The sequence below is a fragment of the Patiria miniata genome, unplaced genomic scaffold (assembly GCF_015706575.1).
Source record: "Patiria miniata isolate m_02_andy unplaced genomic scaffold, ASM1570657v1 HiC_scaffold_5, whole genome shotgun sequence".
NCBI lineage: Eukaryota > Metazoa > Echinodermata > Asteroidea > Valvatida > Asterinidae > Patiria > Patiria miniata.
In genome coordinates this window covers 10,930,025-10,952,668 of record NW_024037072.1, presented here as the reverse complement: position 1 = coordinate 10,952,668, position 22,644 = coordinate 10,930,025, and the positions used below count along the sequence as shown (strand labels likewise).

Sequence of the window (22,644 nt, the reverse complement as noted above, 5' to 3'; positions counted from 1 at the left end):
GCGCCACTGGTAGCGGGAACAAGCTCGTTTGGGGAACAAGTTTTAGTGCCTTGGTCAAGGCTAGTAGACAACAGTACTGCTTATCAGTAACTCGTGCCTTCCTATAACGCCCATCGGTGTGCGATATGGAACGTGGTTTCAGGTATAAATGTCACACTGTTGTTGTCATGCATCGACCAATCAGGACCGAGGTTTCAAGTTTGCTTGAAGATAATGAAACATGGGCCAGAGGGCCTTGGCATAATCGGGTGAAAAGCGAGACTTCCTTGGAATCTCCAGCCATCAAGAAATTGATCCGTGTGTAATGTAGCTCAATAACACACCACGTTACGATGCGAAAGTCTTTGTTTGACAATCGCTGCATCATCAGCGTTTGCACCAACGTTCACTGCGCTTAGGGAATATGGCGTGCGATCGATGTGTGTGTTGAACCGTAGACCTACGGCGTATAAGAACATCTGCAGCACACCTGAACAGACGAAGACCGTCCATTACCGTTGCTTTAGTACTTCTGACGCTTCTGTAGCTACCTTCGGAGTGTTATCGACTTAAAGAAAGCATTGTCCTTTGAACCCCCTCGTTTGCCTTTTAGTAACATCGACTCAGTTTTAGTTCACATGACTTCACATAATACGAGCCGCACTATTACAACTGTACGTTGATAGCCATTTGTGCAGTACCAGACAAGGCAAGACCTATTATGCATCGTGGCACTCTACTTACGCTTTTCAATCTTGTTCCCTGAAGCCTGCCTCAGGTCGACCCGCGATTTGCTTGCGCCACGACGGAACCGTCGGTATCAAGCAGAAAAATAATGCTCAGGTCACAAAACTGAGAAATCGTGTGATTCTCTTGAACAAGCGGCATCCCGACGTAAAATAATCGCAACTCATGTCAACCTCGACGCGACGATCCACCAAGATTCCACAGCATAGACAGTCAACATGTGACTTGTGTACCAATAAGGGAGTAACTATGTGTCAGGCAGGTTCGGCTCGAGCCATTATCAGCGCGCATCACCCTGGATAGGACATTTTTGGGAGACATCTGGATTTTGGGAGATATCCCCATAGACTTGTGCACAACATTTTTCAAACTTAAATGTGCCCTAACCCAATATCCTCTTGTCCTTTTCCCACGAATTTCGGTATGTTTACTAATTAGACCACGAGCAACAAAAATAACCTAATTGCGACTGCAAAATCTTGCCTCTAAAGGGGGGCTGTGACATTAGGGAGAACATTAGGGAGACATGAAAATGTCTCCCTATAAATGATCGGTGTCTCCGAAGAAATCACGATGCCGTGTTTCCCTAATGGTATACCTTTACAAGTAAAAAAAAAAAAAGCAACCAACCGATCGATTGTGCGTCGTGTCAACGGACTCGCCCAATAACAAACCAATTACTAAAGGATATTTACAAAAATGCGTCACTTGACTCATCTTTGGAAATGACCTTCTTTTATAGTTTTCGCCAAGATGACGGCATATGCCAGAAGGAAAAACTTCACAGGGAGTTTAGTGTATGCCATTGCTATCTTTAAAATAAGTAAGTTTTTAACAATAATTTCGTCAGTTACTTTTTGGATAGCTGCTGATGGACTGTAAATGCTGATGGACTTTAAATGAAAGAGACCAGATTTCATAGGAGCCCAAATTTCAAGTGACGCCCGCCAGCCGTCGGCATTTTCACGTACGCACGACTCATGCGCAAGATCATGACACATTGGGTGCGTTCGTTTAGCTCACCCGGGTCGACACGTGTCAGCCCCGTGCCGTTCGATTAGCTCTGACGTCATTCTCGGGGCTCACCCGGGTCAGCCACCACAGACCCTGCCAGTCACGCACACAGCCCTGTTTGACCTCAGTTTCTCGTCCTGAGGTCAATCACGCATGGCCCAAAAGCGTACGCGAGACTTTACGAGATTTACTCGAGACTACAGAAAGACACAAAAAGTGTCTCGATACATGCACTCTTTGGCCAAGATGGCTAAATAAGTGAAAAGTTGAAATCGTGTGCTTTATTTTGATAACAAATATAACTGCTTTTGACAAATATAAAGTGTTGTTATGGCCTGTCAAACAAAATCATATTAATCGAGGGCCGATAGTTTTTAGGTGTACATTCGATTCTTAAAAAAGGCCGAAACAAATGGCAAGGCTTAGTAGATAGAGGAAAGTATACGCTTCATTTTCATGTGAAACACGTGCAGGAGACTTCTAATGTTTGGTCCAAATCGCCGGTTGAAAAATGAAGACTTTTGCGAGATTTCATGATTTGCAATCACAATGTACGCGTGTAAACGTACGCCGACGTACGTTGGCCTGAAAACATTGTGAATGATAGCACGCGCTATTCGCGCAATGAATGACTTATGAATATTAAGCAGGCCATACTCGAGCGCGAGCTCGACCAATCAGTGGGCGTATGGGTCACAAGGTCACACCGTGTTTGGGTTCCTCGCTCTATGCTTTACAATCTTTTCGCGTTGTAAAAAATGGAAGTTGTTGGAAACATTAGGTGTACATCGAATTCTTAAAATCGTCACCGACACCACGAACTGACACCCTCTGCATCACGTGTACAAAAAAAAATTAAAATTAAAATTTTCTTTTTTTGCACATATTAGCAGTTTGTATCATGAAGTTTAACATGACGAGGTTAAAATTGCTGAAATCATCTAAAATAAGCAAATTTTACTAATGAATTTTCAAGAAATTGGTAAATTCTGGTATTTTTGGTTACCACGAAGTGACCCTGCACAGGGTGTCAGTTCGTGAAAACCAAAATTTACGTGTTTTCGGAGAGTGCGCGCATGCAATAGCGTGAGTGTCAGTTCGTGAAAACCAAAATTGACGCGTTTTGGGAGAGCGCGCGCACGCATGCGCAGTGTGTGCGCGCACTCTCCCAAAACGCGTCAATTTTGGTTTTCACGAACTGACACTCACTAACGCTATTGCATGCGCGCACTCTCCGAAAACACGTAAATTTTGGTTTTCACGAACTGACACCCATCTTAATCATTTAATTGCTAATGAACTAAGCAGATTTTTACAATATAAAGTTTATAATTGAGTAGTGTAAGCATTTTCACGTTAAGTGATACTAAAACCTCTAAGATAGATGGAATATTTTACTGAGTAAATTCGTGTCAAACCTTAAAAAGCGTTTTTCTCCGATTTGTATTTCTGCAACGCTGACCACCGGGTGTCAGTTCGTGGTGTCGGTGACGAAATATTAACGACATCACGTTCACGAGATTTTTTGTAGATGAAGGTTCACTCTTTCGTTTTGATTACCTGAACATTTGGGAGACTTTCGTCGTTCTCGAAACAAACGGAATTTTCATGACCTAATTTTTAGTCGATTTGTCCGTGAAATAATATCGTCAAAATGCATCGAAATTCATTTTTTGAGAAAAAAATACCTTGATAGATGTATGAAGTAGGTCTTTAACTACTTAAAACATCTTTGTTTGTTTTGGATCGGTTGTGGTTTGCCATGAAAATTGCGAATTTTCTGAAGCCCTTTTTACGGCCATCGTTCGCTGGCATCGCGTTGCTGTAAGTTGTGTGACGAGAAAATAGAGCAGCTACGCGTGACACGGCAACTGACTGCCTGCTCATGGAGCAGAGTCACTGGTGGAAGTACGTCACGCATGCGTTGTTCATTCCCTAGAAACGGACAAATATGGCGGCCGGACAGCGGAAATGGCGGATTATTGTAGACAGCCATTTACGCGTGTGTTATGAGGACAGGTTTCCGAGTTAGTGGGAGAGTATATCGTGTCCAACAACTGCAGGGGTTTACCAGCCAGTCTGGAAATCAGGGAAAACCTTCAAAATATTATTTCCAGTTTTACAGTCAGGGAAAACGCAGGGAATTTGTGAGAAAAAAAACCCAACAATCTGGGAAAACTCAGGGAATTTGAGAGTGACCCATACCGATGCAAAGTGTTCACCAGTTTGGTGTAAATCACTAAATCTGCATCTTGTGCCAAGTGTCCAAGTTGTGTACATTGAATGGCTTGCGATATGGTGGCTTTGTAGTGTTTTTAATATTAATATTAGACATTTAACCTATCGCGGTAAAATCGCGTCAACGCAGCTTGTGGAATATTGTCCAATGTTGGACGCGGAACGCGCGCGAAATCTGAGACAAATTCCACAGGGTTGTCTAATAGTCCAGCGGATATGTGACAAAATATCGATGAATTGTGCACTTTTGCATAAAAGCGTGAAACTTGGCACAGATGTTTATATTCATGCGAGAAAATGTTTTAGATGTGGAGCCATCGCAAATTTACCCTTTTAGGGGCGTGGCATCCATTTAAAAAAAAGGGGGCGGGACTTGTCATGCCCGCAGTAAAAATGGCGTGGCAACCATATAAGGAAATAAAGGGGGGGCGGCCATATTGAAAAAAAGGGGGGCGGGGTTCTCATTTTGCCCAACATGGGAAAAATGTGCCCACATCTCATAAACGAATGAAGCTAATTTCCACAGACATTAATACTCACGATATAAAAATCATACGTGGAGCAATCGCAAACACACCCTTTTAGGGGCGTGGCAGCCATAATAAAATGGGGGGGGGGGGTGTAGTCATGATGCCCCTATAAAAGAACTTTGTGCCTTCCTTTCATAAATGGATTAAATTCCACTCGGACAATATATTCATAAAAATGTTGTTTTTTTAATGTGAGGCCATCACAAACCTACCCTTTTAGAGGTGCGGCATCCATTTTTAAAAGGGGGGGGTACTCAATATGCACAACGTGGAAAATTTTGACCGCGTTTCATATAATAAAATCCACCTCAGATAGCTGTTTAATGTGTTGGAGTAGGGCCGCCTTTATAGTTGGAATTTACTGTTGACAAACCCTTTGTTTTCTTACACTATGCATTCTTGCCTCATCTATATTAACCCAGTTACTGGTTCTTTCGTCTGTAGAATTATTGATAACCTTTCAACTGCATCAATATCTGAATTAGGGGTATAAACTGGGGTACCTCAGTTAGTCCTGGAAAGACTAGTGTTACTTCTTCAAATACATTGTTTCCCCTGCCTTTTTTTCTGACAAACCAAAAGGCATATGCAGTGTCGCACCTGTATAACGTATAATTTTTTTTAATGGATTTGGTCGGGGTAAAGAAAAACACTCATAAGAGCTTGATATACCATTTTTAAGAGAACAGAGGTGTTGTGTGGTGGGGGTACACAGATTCATTGAATGTGAAGTCATAGTAGACGTGTCCACCACTTTGTGAGGCGAGAACATCGTGTTGTTACCCAATCTGCTGTCAATGGGGCGCAACGGGTAGGGGGTAGGGGGATTTTATACTCCTCCCCCCCGTAAAAAAAGGATTTCCATGGCCCTTTAATGTTAAATGTTAGAGTTTAGGGCTGCCATTGTGTGCTGCGTATTTGTAATTATGAAATCACTCTGGAATTTAGATGTGCATGATAATATAGGTGCAAGTACACACATTGAACAATATAACACGGGTTAGCCTACCGGTACTTACTCATGCTCTTTGGGGTAAGTCATTGTATTACCAAATAATATAGGTTATGGGCCAATCAACATTATAAGAAATCAACAACAAAATATAAAAATTGCAGTTGTGGGCACAGTGAATAGGCCCCTCACACCTCTAAAAGGATGAGTTTGCTGTGGCTCTACATAAGAACTTTCTTTTATAGGGGCATCATGACTATCCCCCCTATTTTACTATGGCTGCCACGCCCCTAAAAGGGTGTGTTTACGATGGCTTCATGTGTGACTTTTTTTTTCTCTTGAATTTTAATATCTGTGGGAATTAGCTTTATTCGTTTATGAGATGTTGGCACATTTTTTCCCATGTTGGGCATAATGAGAACCCCGCCCCCCTTTTTTTCAATATGGCTGCCACGCCCCTAAAAGGGTGTGGTCGCGATGGCTCCACATCTGGAATTGTTTTTCTCACGAATGTCAATGTCTGTGGAAAGTTCCATTTCTCTATGAATGTGGGAACAATATTTCCAGGGTGGGCATAATAAAAACCCCGCCCCCTTTTTTTTCCTATATGGTTGCCACGCCCCTAAAAGGGTGTATTCGAGATGGCTCCACATCTGGAATTTTTTTTCTCATGAATATAAACGTCTGTGGGACGTTTTATTCTTTCATGAAATATGGGCACAATGTTTTCCAAAGTGGGCATAATATTACCCCCCCTTTTCTTTTAATGGCTGCCACGCCCCTAAAAAGGTACTTTTGTGGTGGCTCCGAATCTGGAAAACACTAATAATCTATATAATTATGTCTTTGTGAAGTTTCCTGCTTTTGTAACAAGTGGGAAAAAAACATTTTTACTGCGGGCATGACAAGTCCCGCCCCCCTTTTTTTAAATGGATGCCACGCCCCTAAAAGGGTAAATTTGCGATGGCTCCACATCTAAAACATTTTCTCGCATGAATATAAACATCTGTGCCAAGTTTCACGCTTTTATGCAAAAGTGCACAATTTTGTCACATATCCGCTGGACTATAAGGGGCGTGGTGGCTAATTCGCAAACGGCGATAGGTCAAATGACGTTTTGAATACCCGAAGGGCGCATAGCACCCGAGGCGAAGCCGGGTGCTATGCGCCCCTCGGGTGTTCAAAACGTCATATCCCATGTCAGTCAACATTTGTTTTGTTACACCTATATGTCTTGGAATTTTTTTTGGATTTTGATGTAAATCACGAAAACAAACATCAGTAAACACAACAATCATGACAATCTAACGGCAATTCACATGCATGTCGCTCGAAACAGCAGCTGATAGTCTGCAAGTTCGCTGCGTAATTTTACGTGTGAAACGCTTACGTACCGTACGCACAAAGTCATAGCACACTCCCTGTGGGATATGCGTCACAGGGAGTGTGCTATGACATTTTATAAACTAAACACGTGATTGTTTTAGGCCAATGAAAATCCTAAAATTAAACGAAATGAAATTGAAGTTTGATTGGGATTATATCGAGTGATCGATAGTACCGAGGGATCACGTGAGATAGCGCGGCGTGACCAAGCGTGTTCATTTTTTAACGGCGAATACATTATCCCCCCAACCAGGGTGGGACCATTGAATATAATTATGATTTATCATTTTGTGGAGGGCACGTGATCCCTCGGTTCTATCGATCACTCGATAGAATCCCAATCAAACTTCAATTGCATTTCGTTTAATTTTAGGATTCTACCTCGTTCTCGATATTCACCTCGAGACCAAGTGAGATTTCAAAGCAGGATAATGCATGAGCCAGGTACAAAGGAAAGAAGTTTTGTATTCACACAACTTCATACTGGTTCAGTTCAGCAGAAATCTTGCTGCAATATTTTATTGAATTCACCTGCTTTTACTAGCATTTCTCGTTCAGTGCTTTTGTTACAACTGTTTTTTATCACTCCACTATATTAATCTCTCAAGCTTATTGAAGCATGTACTAATTACACATTCTTACAATAACAACACTGACAACGTTATTAAGCAAGATTTATCATGAAGGTTGTAAATGTGTTTTCAAATAAATAAAACTGCATATTAAACAGACTTTTTGGACTATTATTGCAAGGAAGTAATTCTCTACAATTGAAGTACAGCACTGGCAAAAGCCTCAGTTGCTGGGATGACGATAGCTTTGTCATAGTACTTAGCAAACGTGCTTTCTGTGCTCCAGCCTGCTGTTTTTAGTATGTCATTTATAGTAACATCAGCCCTTTTTGCCGCAGACACTGCAGCTGATCTGGTACTGTGTGGTTTGAATACTGACACGTCAGTGCCAGAGTTGACAATACTTGTTTTAATCCATTTGCTTATGGTTTCCTTGGTAACCTTTTTATGAGGTTTAGAATGAGAAATAAACAATTGACTTTCCTCTCCTCTGAGAGGCCTTGTTCGGCGTAAGTACTCTTCCAGAGTCTTAACTACACATAGACGTGTATCAGTCAAATAAGGCTTCAGAATAACCTTAACATTGGGCAGACCTGGACGGCTCTGCTTAAGTATAGCAAAAAAGAAGGTATAAACCGAATCAGTTACTGTCATATTCTTAATATCCATCAAATGAAAAGTTTGGCATCGTTGTGCCGAGACCAAAGCAATTAGAGTAACTAACTTAAAAGTCACTTCTTTTAAAGTCAACCCCTGTGGTGGGTAAAGACTCTTTAAATATCTTAAGATGATACTTACGTCCCAAACCTCTGTATATTTTGTTTGGGGCGGTCTTAACTGAAATACACCTCTAAGAAATCTGCAAATTAAAGGGTGATTAAAAACAGTAGTGGAAATATTAGTCACTACCGTAGCTGAGAGTGCAGACCGAGCGGTATTAAGTGCACTATAGCCAAGGCCAGAATGGTATAATTCTGCCAAAAAGTCCAAAACTGTGTTCACAGGGGGACATATTGGATCAAGCTGTCCTTGACGACAGAAGCGAAGCCATCTTTCGAGGTAGCAAGAGTGCTGTTTTCGGGTTCCCTCTCGCCATGAGGCCATGAGGATTTCGGTTGCTTGTTAAGAAACATTTTGCATTTGGAAGGATTTCCTGATAAGTGGCAGGCAACCAGCCGAAGCTTGTTCCGTAGAGGATGAAGTTGATCGCTGCTTGGTAGGGTCATTAAATCCCTGTGTCTTGGCAGCAGTACTGGCTTGTCTACTAACATCGCCATGAGCTTGGGAAACCACGATTGGGTTGTCCAGAGCGGGAAAATCAGCACCCCTTCTGCCTCTTCTTGATCTACCTTCTGAAGGCACCTGGCGATCATGCTGAAGGGAGGAAACGCATAGAAAAAAATAAGGTTTCCATGAGACTGAAAAGGCGTCTACAAAGAGAGCGCCCGGATCTGGCCTCCATGAAACATAAGGCAAGATTTGTTTATTCAGTCGGGATGCAAATAAATCAATTGCTATATCGCCCCAAAGGGATTGAATGCGATTGAAAATCTTGGGTTTAAGCATCCATTCAGTCCTATCATTAAATAATCTGGACTGCTTATCCGCAGTAACATTCTGCGATCCTGGGAGATAAGAAGCAGATACCCATATATTCTGATCTATACACCAAAACCAAAGTTTTTGTGCGAGTTCATTACATGGCTTAGATTGTATACCACCCATAGAATTTACGTAAGCAACTGCAGTGGCATTATCCATCTGGATACGCACATGAACATTCCTTGACGAGGAACAAAAGGAACGTAAAGCCAAGTATGCTGCTAGCAATTCAAGATAATTGATATGCTGAGTAGCCTCAGTGGTTGTCCATTTGCCTCCTGCATGGAGTGATTTATGGACCGCACCCCAACCAAGTTTGGATGCATAACCAAGTCTGGTTCTCCATGAGAAATTTGTTTGACACTGCCCCCTATATTAGTAAGCCACCAGTTTAACTCTTCTTTGGATTTCTCAGACAACCGCATAAGCGCAGAGAAATCACCTTTGCTGTTTTGCAAAGCTTTTATTTTGTCTGTTTCAATGCTTCTATAGAACAATTGTCTGTATTCAACCCCTGAAAAGCAGGCAACTAGGACGCCAATAGTGGACGCAACATCCTGAATGGTAATCAGGTTTTTGCTTAACACAGATGTAATTTGGTTACAGACCTTTTCAACTTTGCCAATTGTTGGTTGAATAGTCAAACTATTTGAATTCAGAATAAATCCCAAGAATGTTAATTGTTGCGTTGGTTCGAATACGGATTTGTCGGGGTGGACTCGGAACCCCAGATTGGTGAACAATGAGGCTGAATGCCGAACATTTTCGGTACAATCTTCTTTTGTGTCTCCCTGTCAGTAGGAGTCATCAATATAACCAACTGATAAAAAGCCCTTCTTTCTTAGGGTTGAATAAACTGGCTTCAGCAGTTTTGTAAAAATTCTTGGGGCTGACGCTAGGCCATTTGGCAAACAAGTAAATTGATACCATTTATTTCGCCATGAAAACTTTAAGAATTGTTGGTGTTCTTGGGCAATTGGCACCGAATAATAGGCATCTCTTAAGTCAATAGAGGCCATGTAGCAGTCGCGTTTCATTAGTCGCACTGCGGAGACTAGTGTATCCATCTTGCAATGATGATAAGCAACTGATTTGTTAAACTGTTTCAAGTTCAAAATCATTCTATAAGTGCCGTCTTTTTTAAGTCTGGGGAAAACTGTGGAGACAAACTGTCCCTTTTCATGGAAAGAATGTTTTATAACACCCTTTTTAATGAGCTTGTCTATTTCCAAATCAAGACTTATTTTCTCTGTCTCATGAAAATTAATTTCTGTTGGCGGCCATATTTGAAAAGGGCGGCACCCTTCCTCGAATTCAATATGGCAATTTTGAACCGTATCAAGAACTTGCTTATCTGAGGTAATATTCCTCCAAGACAAAATAAAGTCCTTTAAACGACCTGCTATATTGGCTTCTATTTGGATTTGATTTGAAGGTTGTCTTACCTCCTGTTGCTGTGCCAAGATTGGCGGCTGTTGTACCTGCGGGAGTACAAAAAAACCCGGCCTGCAGCGCCTCTTGCGCCCCGGTACTGGTGGCCACCTCTGTCATATAACCTGTGCCCCGATCGACCTCTCGCTCGTCCCCCACGGGAACTGATTGCCAATTTTAAGCCAACCTTATTCACTTCTGACATATCTTTGACTTGTTTGGGTAGGTCATCCCCAAAAAGTTGTTCAGTGAACTGAACGGTAGTATCACGAAGATGTTTAAAATTGGGATTAATATCTTGCTTGATAAATTCCCTGCGTCGCATATTCAACTGATAATTGGCATTAGCCATAAGTGCGATCGCATCTGTTGCATTACGCAGCAGTGGTTTTATGTCAAGTTTATCAAGCTCCTTCTTTTTAGATGCTTGAAGCAGTTGTACCGAAAGCTGAAGCACAGGTACAACTGACTTAATGACGGATGTCTGAATTTTTTGAAATTTGACATCCTGGGAGCGGGTACTGCTCGACATATTGTCCCAAATGAGTTTGTTCACTTTTGTTGGGATCACCTTTTCACAGTTCTTTGGTCTGTTATAGGTTTTATACATGTCTTTTACTTTGTCGTCGGACAATTTATCCCGCATTATAGAGTTTGCAATTGATGCCAACTGGGCATGTACTGCATCAGAAGTTTGTTCATCTATCTGAAAATCTTGTGCAATATTTGCAAGTAACTCGTTTTGTTCAGAATTATTTTCTGGTGTTGCAGCACTTGTGCTGGCGGTATCAGGGTTTGTTTCCTCAAGTAGTCTTGCAACGCTCGACTCATGGTCATAGTGGCTAGTATTTCCACTATCCATTTTTCGCCGTTTCGGCGACATTACTTTGTGAGCAGATTCGCTCTCAGCCTCGTCATTAGACTGTGGCTGCACGGCCATGAACATTTGGGTAAATTCTTGGAATTGTTTAGTGAAGCTTGTCTGCATTGATTCCATTGCACCTTTCATCATTTGGCCTAAAGCCATTATGTCTGGGGAACATTTTTGTACAGTTTCGGAATTATCCAACTGCGACTCGTTCGTGTTCTCCTCATAGCTTCGTTTTTTTATTCTGAGGAAACTTCCATTTTTTACTAACAGCATTACCTGTTTTTGTGCGCCATTCCTGGCCACCACCAGGTTGCGCGGGTGGAAACCCAGAGAGCCCGTCAGGAGACCCTGAGCCCCTGAGACTATTCAACTTACAGGATGGTGAGAGGAGAGCAAACAGATCTTCATCCTCCGGGCTCAGGGTCAACTCGCCGTGCTCAGTCGGTTGTCCAGCCATGCTGTGCGTAAAGTATAGACAACTATTCGCCGGGGACAATAAGTCACGTCTGAACGTCGCGAGGTCCAGCAGCACAGTGAACACGCTTGGTCACGCCGCGCTATCTCACGTGGTCTCGAGGTGAATATCGAGAACGAGGTAGAATACAATATTCAAGACAGAGGTATAACAATAATATTTGGCTGTGCTAGTTGTATGTATACAGGTACTTTGCTAAGCTGCTTGCAACCACCTCTCGACTTCCTAGTTACATCTTTAAAGTGAAAATATTTCTCATGGAATTTTGAAAATGTATCACCGAAAAATCAGGGATAACTTATAAAGTGCTGAGAACCCTGAATTGAACTAAATGAGCCAATCCTGGTCGAAAACAATTTCCTTGTCTTGTTTATTCATCGAATTGTTAATATGAGTGTATAACGAGGGGCGACACACGACGGGCGACGCGCGACGGACGACGCGCAGCGCGCAACGGATGAAGGGCGACGGACGACGGACGACGCATAGCAGTGGACGGGCGACGCGCGATGGACGATTGTTATAAACCTTATTGTAATATCAAAATGTTTGAAGATGCAAAATAACGATTCAAAATACATGTACCATGGTGACAAAGTAGCCAGTGGTAGCGTTCTGCTCGACGCCATGGGGACGAAGTTGTCTTTAAAGGTCACGTTTGGCGCGGAAACTGAAAACAGGGTTTAACGGCCGTTGAAACTCTGATTGAGCTGCGGAACAGAAAGTCGTTAAGGTGTAATTGTGCTCGAGCTTTCGTGATATCAGGCGATCATGCGCCAATGAGGCCTAAATGTATATAAGGCCTTGTCCGAAACGAGCTCCCAGAGTTGCGACTACGTCTGCTCTCAGCATTTCCCCATATTTGCAGTGCCGGGACGAAGACCTAGACAATAGCCCCTAGACGAGAGATACGGATGCGACCTTACTAGCTAAACCGTGGACAAGTAGCAAACAATAACTGGATAACGTTCTTCTTGAAGCTTAGGCTCCAACTTACAGGACTTTTACAGGTACGTATGTCAAACTTTCTTCGTTTCCCCTCAAAATTCAAACACGGATTCTGTGTCTGATTTTTAATGAATATCTTTAATATAATAATAACAACAATGTGGTGCTTATAATAATTATAACGTTTTATAAATAACCAAGGTCTAAAAGCGCTTCACAGTGCAGATATGTTTCGGCTTGGGTGTGAATACCTCCAATGTCATGCCAAATTATATGCAGTTCTAGGCCTATATTTCGCTCCTGGTAAAATGATGTCTGCTTGTACTTTTACATAAACCGCTGACTGTCTGAATCAAGGTGAAACAGGGTGTAGGTTGTATCATTCTCCATAGATTAAGAAGCATATAGGCAAGCCCAAAACGATAATTTCTAGTGTTTTGAAAGACATGTCCAAAATCTTGTGTCAATCCTATCACTAAACTGAAAGCACTATCTGATTCTCGTATTGCTGTGAACTTACATGGACCAGTTTGTATGAGAATAGCCTAATGTAGGCCTACTGTGCACAATTTTTTTTTCAAACGTCAGTTGAGTTGAGTACACAAAAAAAGGAATCACTGCATAAAAAGTGGCCATGTACTTCATCTTTAAAAACAAGACAAAGTTACTGTATCTAGTAACCACCCCGACACCCATGGGGGTCGCGAGGGGGGGGGGCAAGGGGGCGCTTACCCCCCCCCGGAAAAGCAACCCCAAAAAAAAAAGAGAGAGAAAAAAGAAAAAGGAATTTAATGAGTTGGGGGAGGGGCAAAATGTCCCTGCCCCCGTCTAAAACTGAGAAATCGAGAATTTGTTCAGGAATACAAGAATTTTTTTGGAAAAATATGTTTTGCCCCCCCCCCTCTAGAAACAAATCCTGGCGACGCCCATGCCGACACCAGCTTCTATATAGACAAAACTGTTGTTGCAATCACGACTATCATATTTAACACAAAGCCATATGGAGGTCTGAAATGCATGGTTTAATCCTGAAATATCTTCAGTAACAGCCTCATGGCAATAATGATATTGTTGAAATATAAGTATTCCTAATGCGGTCAGGGGCTCCAAACTTTATGTTCAAATGCATGCAGAAGCTACAGACCATGGCATCGGTCGTGCTATCCACCCTACCCCCGATCTCGAACGAGACAGACCCAACTCCGCCGCTACTCGTCGTCGACCCGTATTTCGGTCAGCCTGTCCAGAAGGCCATCGGCATCTTCACATTTGTGATAATCGCAGTGGGTCTCGTGGGCAACTCGGCCGTTATCTACATCGTGGTGCGTTACCGTGACATGCACACGACGACCAACTTCTCCTTCGCCAACCTGGCGCTGACTGACATCCTCCTGTTGGTCTTTCAAGCCTTGTCCATCACCCTGGACATCTTTGGCTACGGTGTGTCGGTGAGCCTCAACTGCTGGCCCACGTTCTACCTTCGACACGTATGTATTGGGGCCGTGCTACACATGTACATGCAACTTGTTTCAATTCTCCTATAAGAAAAGACAGGCAAAATTGAATTACTTGGACTGTTCGGAGGATTTTTCATGAAGCATTTGATAACGTACTTTGATCTTCCTAAGCTTCTTAGCAGACCATTTTTGTTGTGATTACGGGAGACGTATAAACTAATACGAATTTAACACTTACCGTTTGAGTCCTTAATACATCAGCAGTGGTACAACTCTTTTCAATTTTATTATGGATAAAAGCTTTCATTGCCCTGAAACTTTCATCCGATGACAGGTTATTGGTGAGGTGACGGGTCTTACGTTGGCGATGATGTCATACGACCGATGGAGATTGGTTGCGTATCCGCTGGAGGCCGTCAAACACACCGAAAGACGCAAACGGGTCTTTCTGTTCGGTATAGTCATTCTGTGGGCTGGTAAGTGACATATCAGGCAACGGCCAAAGAAACAAAGGTTAAGGACATCTTTCTAGTGATTTAGTATTCACGGTTACTATTTTGAAGGTCTTGATCTGTAGTTCGTTTCCTGCTTTTGTTTTGCTCTCAGTGTCATTTGCGATGTATGTTCCGGTCATCTTCTACTCGGTCAAAATAGTATCCCTTTATGCTGCCTTTTGCACCATGTGGTTTCCTTGGGAATACGGCCAGAAGCTTTTCCGGACCTACACCGCCAGCACAATGTACATCGTTCCGCTGATTTTCATCTCCGTGTGCTACCTGAAGATCTGGCTGAAGCTTCGACAGAAGACACCAGGTTCTGCTTTAGCGTCGGGTACCAGCACGGCCAGAAGCTCGCAACGCATGCGCCGAACTCTCCGTTTAATCATGGTTGTGATTGCGGTCTTTGCGCTGTCGTGGCTACCGTCTCGCGTGCTCTTGATGTGGGTGGTGTGGGACCCCAATTTATATGGCCACAGTCCCGTTTACCTAATCGGCTCGGGTATAGCCAATTTGATCATCTACCTGAACAGTGTGGTCAACCCTTTCATTTACCCATTTGCCGGTACCGGTTTCAGAAAACACCTTCCGGCATACTTACGCGGAATGCTTGCGCGCGATCAGACGGTTTCATCACGAACCACGCCAAAAATGTGGCGCTGCAATTGCTCGTCCCCCAGTGCATTGCGAAAGGCTTCCACCGCTAAATCTTTGCGGAACTGCATGGGTAGCTTTGGGTAGCTATTGGCTACCAAAGGTCAAATTGATTGTCCCAGGTCACTGAATGACTCATCGCGTCCTCGTGTGCACATCGATAATTGAGCCTGATGAAGTGGAATCTGTTATGTCACCCCAAACCGTTATTCAAAAATGTCCAGGATGGAGGAGTATTCCTTCTGCGTCTCTGGCGCCATATCCCCCAGTGCCTCTTGGGCCGTCCCCCTTAGATGGGAGGCGAGGAACATCGCCTTTTCGGCCTTACTCCAATGATTGACTGCCACTACGCTCTCAAAATGGCACAAACAGTGAGACCATGCAGAGCTTCCGTCGAACTTATCAGGGAGCATCAGCGGTCTCCAACCCTTTTGATCAAGATTGTTGGTTTGGGGCTTCCAGCTTTACTCCATTGACTCCCGTGCGGAGCAACTCCACCGGCTCTGCTCCATTGACTCCTGTGCAGAGCAGCTTCAACGGCTCCGCTCCATTGGCTCCCGTGCGGAGCAACTGTGCCGGCTGCGCTCCATTGACTCCCATGTGGAGCAACTGCGCCGGCTCCACTACATTGACTGCCGTGCGGAGTAACTCCATCGGCTCTGCTCCACTGGCTCCGCTCCATTGACTCCCGTGCATAGCAACTCCACCAGCTCCGCTCCATTGACTCCTGTGTAGAGCAGCTGCACCGGCTCCGCTCCCTAGACTCCTGAGCGGAGCAGATCTACTGGCTCCGCTCCATTGACTCCCGTGCGGAGCAACTGTGCCGGCTGCGCTCCATTGACTCCCATGTGGAGCAACTGCGCCGGCTCCACTACATTGACTGCCGTGCGGAGTAACTCCATCAGCTCTGCTCCACTGGCTCCGCTCCATTGACTCCCGTGCATAGCAACTCCACCAGCTCCGCTCCATTGACTCCTGTGTAGAGCAGCTGCACCGGCTCCGCTTCATAGACTCCTGTGCGGAGCAGATCCACTGGCTCCGCTCCATTGACTCCCGTGCGGAGCAGCTCTACCGGCTCTGCCGGTAGAGTGAAGAAGTGGCGATAACGCGCAGATCAACGCGTTTACCGCGATGGCCCCTTCTCCGTGTCAGCACACGAGCATGGAGAGTCTTAGCGTCGGCTGCCAGACCTCACCTCTGCCGCCGCATGCATTGAAATGAGCCAATTTGAATAGATTTGGCTTCCTTTAAATAAGGCATACAGAATTATTGCTTTTCATGCATTTTATTCGTTAATAATAACACCACTCAAAATGCAAAGAAGAATGTTAAAAACATAACCAATTGAATTTTCAGCTCAGTGGATATTTTACTTTTCGAGAAAACAATGGCACAAAAAACATGCACAAACTTTCGATCACGAAACACGATTTCGTCCATTTGAGCACAAGTAGGCCTATGTAAAGAACACTTTATTTCCAAAAATCAATCAATGGGCTGGACGTTTGAATTCACCCACAACAATTCCTCGTTTCTAAATGAAATATAACCAGAAGGAATAATTTCACAAGGTGTTTAGTACCAGTACCATCTTTAATCCCAGTTTTCGGGGTAGTAGTTCGGTATATAGACATAATAACCAGCGCCTTGAGTACCTAATTGTTGGTAGATACGTGAGCTATATACGACTCCGTTATTATTATTATTTATTATTATATAGGTTACTTTTGAGACAGGCATAAATTGAGATAAATTATCATGTGTGCCTTTATAAAACTTCGCTGAACGTCTTTTCGGACATGTCGTCGGCAAAAAGTACTCTTAAACCATGAACTACTTTCGAAATCAATTCTATTATGGGACGATAGATCTAGCCAACTTTTGATTCATTTACTAACATGGATACGCAAAGTTTTGCTCAAATGTGTGAATAATTTTACAGTGTGTTGTATATTTAAAAGAGTTAACAAAATATATTTCAATTTGTGACATGACTTCAATTTGTGAAGGTTAAAAGTAATTTCTATTTCTGCACCAGAACTAATAAGGGTTTGCAGCAATATTGTAATGTTTTTTTTTTCATCACCCAAATAAATATTTGTACAAATACTACATGTTCTAATGTCCCAAAGGAAAAGGATCAAAGTGGTCTATGTTTTGGCAGTTGGTGAAAATGATCGTTTTGTGTAAGTCTTCTAGATTTCGTGTTAGTCTTCTAGAAACATAGATGTATTTAAAGTACATTTGAAAAAAAAAATAGGGACAAGTATTCGTATATTCTATTTAGGTTTGCAACATACATTAAATGCGAAAGAACCAGTTTGTATAAAATTTGTATAAAATTACGTATTTATTTCAGTGTTGGAGCAAAGGCTTTGACCCTCAAGGCCAAGGCCAAGGCCAAGGCTTTGACCCTCAAGCCTCGAGGCCAAGGCCAAGGCTTAACCCTCAAGGCCAAGGCCAAGGCCCTGTTTTATGAAATGACCACTGATATAGAACTAATTATAGTCACATGAGTGACACATCATCACGCAAGGGCGGATCCAGAATACAATTTGGGGGGGGGGGGGCAAAGAAATGTTGGTCCCCCCCCAAAAAAAGTGGGTCAAAAAATTACGGCTTGGGCTTCGGGTCCCGCTTAAGGGCCCCGAAAAAAATTTGGATTCGAGATGCTCTGTGGTGCGATTTGAGGCAATTTCTGACCATTTTAAACGATGTTTTTTGGAAAAAGATGGTGGTGTACTCATTGCCTGCCTTTATTACGACGTCACATAAAAAAAAATAGTTTCGTATTTTTTTTTGGGGGGGGGGGGGCAATGGCCCCTTTTGGCCCCCTGGATCCGCCTTTATCATCACGAATTGCTCGTTACGAAGAACAACATTTCTTTAATTGCAATCAACATGCTCGCATAGGCCTACACCGTTTTATGACTGCACTGTATCTATTAAAGTATAAGTTCAGGTCTTCAATAAGGTTTAACTAAACAAAATAATGATTTACTTCTACATTAACACACAATTCTCCCAAGTGTAACAAAAGGGGGATCCAAGAAACTGATTTGGGAAATTTTTATTTGCTGGCCCAACATGGTCAGAAATATCAGCATTATCTAAAACAGATACATGCAAATCTTTAGCACTTATCAGGGAGACATATACAACCAATCAGATCTATTCCATAATTATATGCAATTAAAGTGATCATCTCATTAGCCCCACAAGTGTACGGAATATTGTTGCAGCAAATCTACTACAATGGTAACAACATGTGATGCTATAAAAGTGGAAGTGTGCCCAACACACAAATCTATATGGTGCTTCCCTCCTCCATCGTAATACGATTAAAATGGTAACAGCAAAATTTCGAACAGATTTATCTGGAAAATGCAAAAATCTATGGGCCTTGAAGATCCTTGACTCAAAATGGCAAGGCCCTGAACCCTCAAGGCCAAGGCTTTTGCCCTCAAGTCTCGAGGTCAAGGCCAAGGCCCTAAAATCCAGCCTTAAGGCAGCCTTAAGGCCAAGGCCCAGCATCAAGGCACTACATCACTGATTTATTTATTCCTATTTATTAATTTGTTTGTTTGTTTTTTCGATCGAAAACTGTATATTCAAGTACCCTCATATTTAGACGTTTTTTGCAAAGTTCGAGGAATTGTTTCGCATCTCGCTAGTGCTACATGTTGTAGTGGCTTAAATTTATTTATTAATAGAGTTACCATGTATAGACGAGGCTTCGCCCCGCCCGATAGGCGGGGGGGGGGGGGGGGGGTCGCGGTTGAGGGGCCTGTCGCCCGCCGGATTTGTGTGCGTTGTTTGCCTCGCTTTGATTTTCAAGATGGCGTACCCTGAGAAGGTCTATTGTCCCTCTTTTGTAAGCACTCTAACTTTTTGGGATGACCTCCCATATGTTTTGTTCACGATGTCAGTTGTGGACCTTAGGGAATTGTTGACCCTATATTGCCCTCTATCAACATCCCCTGTTGAATGCAAAAACAAACCCACATACACACACCCTTTCTTCGTTAAAGTATAGCGAGGATGACATAAATGTTAATTCAAGTTGCGATTCATCGATATTTTAAATGAATTGATAGTGAATTGACCGGATATTATTTCCGCTATACAGTATTTTGTACCATCTACTTTATCAGAGCGTGTCTTTGTTAGTTGTTTCAAATAACAGTTGGTAGAGCACCGGAACGGTAATCCGAAGGTCGCAGGTTGAAACTCCTCTCCAGACAATTTCTTTGTTCAACCATAAAATAATTATGAAAAGTAAGACTGCTGCAAACTGCTTACTGACTGGATGGACCTGAAATATATAAATCTAAAAATTAATGTGGCCTGACGTTGCGAACTTAGCAAGTTCTTCTTCAGCCTCTGAAGAAGAACTTGCTAAGTTCGCAACGTCAGGCCACATTAATTTTTAGATTCATAAAATAATTATAATACACTTAGTCAGTTTCCATGTGCGGTTTCTTAACAGATTTGTAATTAAAAGCCGTATCCACTCAGAATGATCCCCGTTTACTATTTCCCGGGTTTCCAACATTGCTAATGGGCAATTCCACGGTAACGTTAATAATAATACCCAAGAAACTATTGAGATAAAGATAGGTGCCTGCAAAATTAATGACAATAAATGAAAAACGAAAACAACAAAAAAACCACATAATTCACGAACACAAGATTACCACAGAAATAGGCCCATCACCTCAATCCTTAACAGTTAAAATACACAGTATTTGAACACTGGAGTATATTGGTTACATGTTCACCGACAACTTTTAATAATAATAGGTTCAGTGGTTTACCTAAAGGGTTGGGGGGGCGACCATGCAGCCTACATTTAAGTTAAAAACATCTACCGGTAGACCTGATGGCATCAGAATCATTATGCTTTAAAAAAAATGTCAATTTTTAGGTGTTGCTTTTGTAGTGCCAGTTCATACGCCACCCGTACTACTCAATATATCAGGTTTATGCGGTCACGTGACCAGTGATCAATTTATCTTTTTTTGTGGGCGCCGCCATCTTAGATCAGTCGTTGTTGTATGATAAACATTGTCACATGGTTGTTACCAAAACTCTTCCAGAACTTCTAGTGTTCTCGTGTTTCTGCACCAATCCGTCTCCTTTGCGTTCGAGACCCAAGTTGCCGGATCGGACTCAAGCCTGGGATTAATCCAGTAATCCTGCGGGCTTGTCTTTTTACGAGGAATTCGGACCCGTAAGAAGTGAAGTAGGCCGCGGCAAGCACCGTCTCGGTTCACCCTCCTGACGCACGTGTAGATACACCATGAAGCGCTACACTTTTAATTGAGCTCTAAATTCAATGTTTGAAATCAAGTTAGAGTAGTAACAATAATTAACTTATCAACATCCAAACTGAGGTTGTTAACTTTGGCATAATTTGTCAAAAATTGCACCTCACATGTCTTACACATGTAAAGTGTATGAAAGTGCCCAATAGTACTTTCTGCCATCTCATTTTTGACTTAATTTGCTTCTAGAATGGCTTCACAGAAATTGTATCTTTCCCTGTTATCCATGAATGGTGATGGCAGCAACTTTATGATTTGATTTTCTGCAACCACTCCTGTACGAGTACCTGGTACATCGACATACAAAGTCATGTACCGTGTATGTACATGTAGATATACATTGTACATGTTGTATGCCTGTGCCAACCTTTGTAATGAACACCTTGCCCTGCTTATCCCGCTTTTGTGAAGGTGGGTTGCTTAAATGTCCTTTTAATGCTCATTATATAGGGATGTATTGACAGTGATTTTCATTGTTCAAACATGAGCACAAATGTTGTAACATTTGATGAAAATAACATTTGTCCTTCTGTTACCGTCCTTCCGTTACCAATTTGGTAACGGAAGGACGTGATTTAATTAATTAAACCTAACCTTTCATTGCATTCATACTGCAAGTTATTAAAATAAATTAAAAATATATATATTTTCCGGTGACGGAAGGACATTTTCAAAGGCTAAACTATTAGAAGTCACAGAAGTAAAACAAATTACGCAAAACGTAAAAACAATATAAAAAAATCAGTTAATTTTTCATGACCTATACTTTCTCATGACAGAAATTCATGGCATTTGTACAAATTTTTGCATGTATTGGTAGAATACTTTCATATCACTATTAATCACATTTAGGATTAAAACAGGATTATTACGTAACCCTATTTTTTGGTACCAAAATGTATCAAAAATTAAATTCCGACTTCAAATCTTGAAAATATAGACTTTTAGCTTTCAGTTGATACAAAATTTGTTTAAGTCATAGGCATTTGAATTTTTGGTGTCATGTCCACTTTGGTGTGAAATTGCGCTAATGTAAGCATCGTGACTTTGGGCGTGATCTCTGGCTGTATGGCATACTGGTTTATGGCTTCTGACCAAGGGCGGATCCAGGGGGGCCAAAGGGGGCCATGGCCCCCCTCAAAACGAAACCAATTTTTTTTTTATGTGACATCGCAATAAAGGCAGGCAATGAGTACACCACCATCTTTTCCACAAAAAAAACATTGGTTAAAGTGGTCAGAAATTGCCTCAGATCGCACCACAGAGCATCTAGAATCCAAATTTTTTTCGGGGCCCTTAAGCAGGCCCCGAACCCCACGCCGTAATTTTTTGACCCACTTTTTGGGGGGCCAAAAATTGTTTTGGCCCCCCAAAAAATTGTGTTCTGGATCCGCCCTTGCTTCTGACTATAGTGCCCCTCTAACAAAGACATTGACTAAATGGGGATCTGCTAATATATCATTTCAACACTATTCTACACAATAAATAATCGTATCAGCCTGATGGTTTAAAAAGTGGTTTTAAATGGCGCGCTCAAGCTCAGAAATTGCGCACACTATAATTCAGAACAAATTCAAAAGTTGAGCTTTACTGATTACTTGTCGTGGGCCAAATTTTTTCGTGTGATGTCTCATTGGAAAGCTCTTAACTAATGTTAACGCTAAAAAAATTATCAAGCCAATTGTGAGAAAAGTGTGTTTTGCCTAATTCATTTTGCAATTTTATTTTGACGAAGATTGAAATGAACAAACGTTGATATTAGTTGAGCAAGGAATATCCGTTTTTTTGTTAAATCTGGTTTAAACTTATGTTCACATTAAGGAATCAAGAAAGACAATTATCATCATCGGTAAATAGAAATGTCAAAGAAAATGGAAGTTTGATTATTTAATCGTTATATAAAAGAACCAAAAAAGCAAACAGATTGTATTACAAAATTTTAAAACCACGAAACGTGTTTGTTA

The 22,644-nt window shown here is 42.1% G+C and overlaps 1 protein-coding gene across 1 annotated transcript; it reads left to right on the top strand.

The window, feature by feature from the left end:
- Window positions 1-13,890: 13,890 nt before the first annotated feature.
- Window positions 13,891-14,753, top strand: LOC119740674 (G-protein coupled receptor 54-like). The gene is made up of 2 exons (XM_038216047.1): window positions 13,891-14,232; window positions 14,537-14,753. Exons 1-2 carry the CDS (start codon window positions 13,891-13,893, stop codon window positions 14,684-14,686), a joined length of 492 nt encoding a protein of 163 aa, XP_038071975.1. The 3' UTR covers window positions 14,687-14,753.
- Window positions 14,754-22,644: the final 7,891 nt, after the last annotated feature.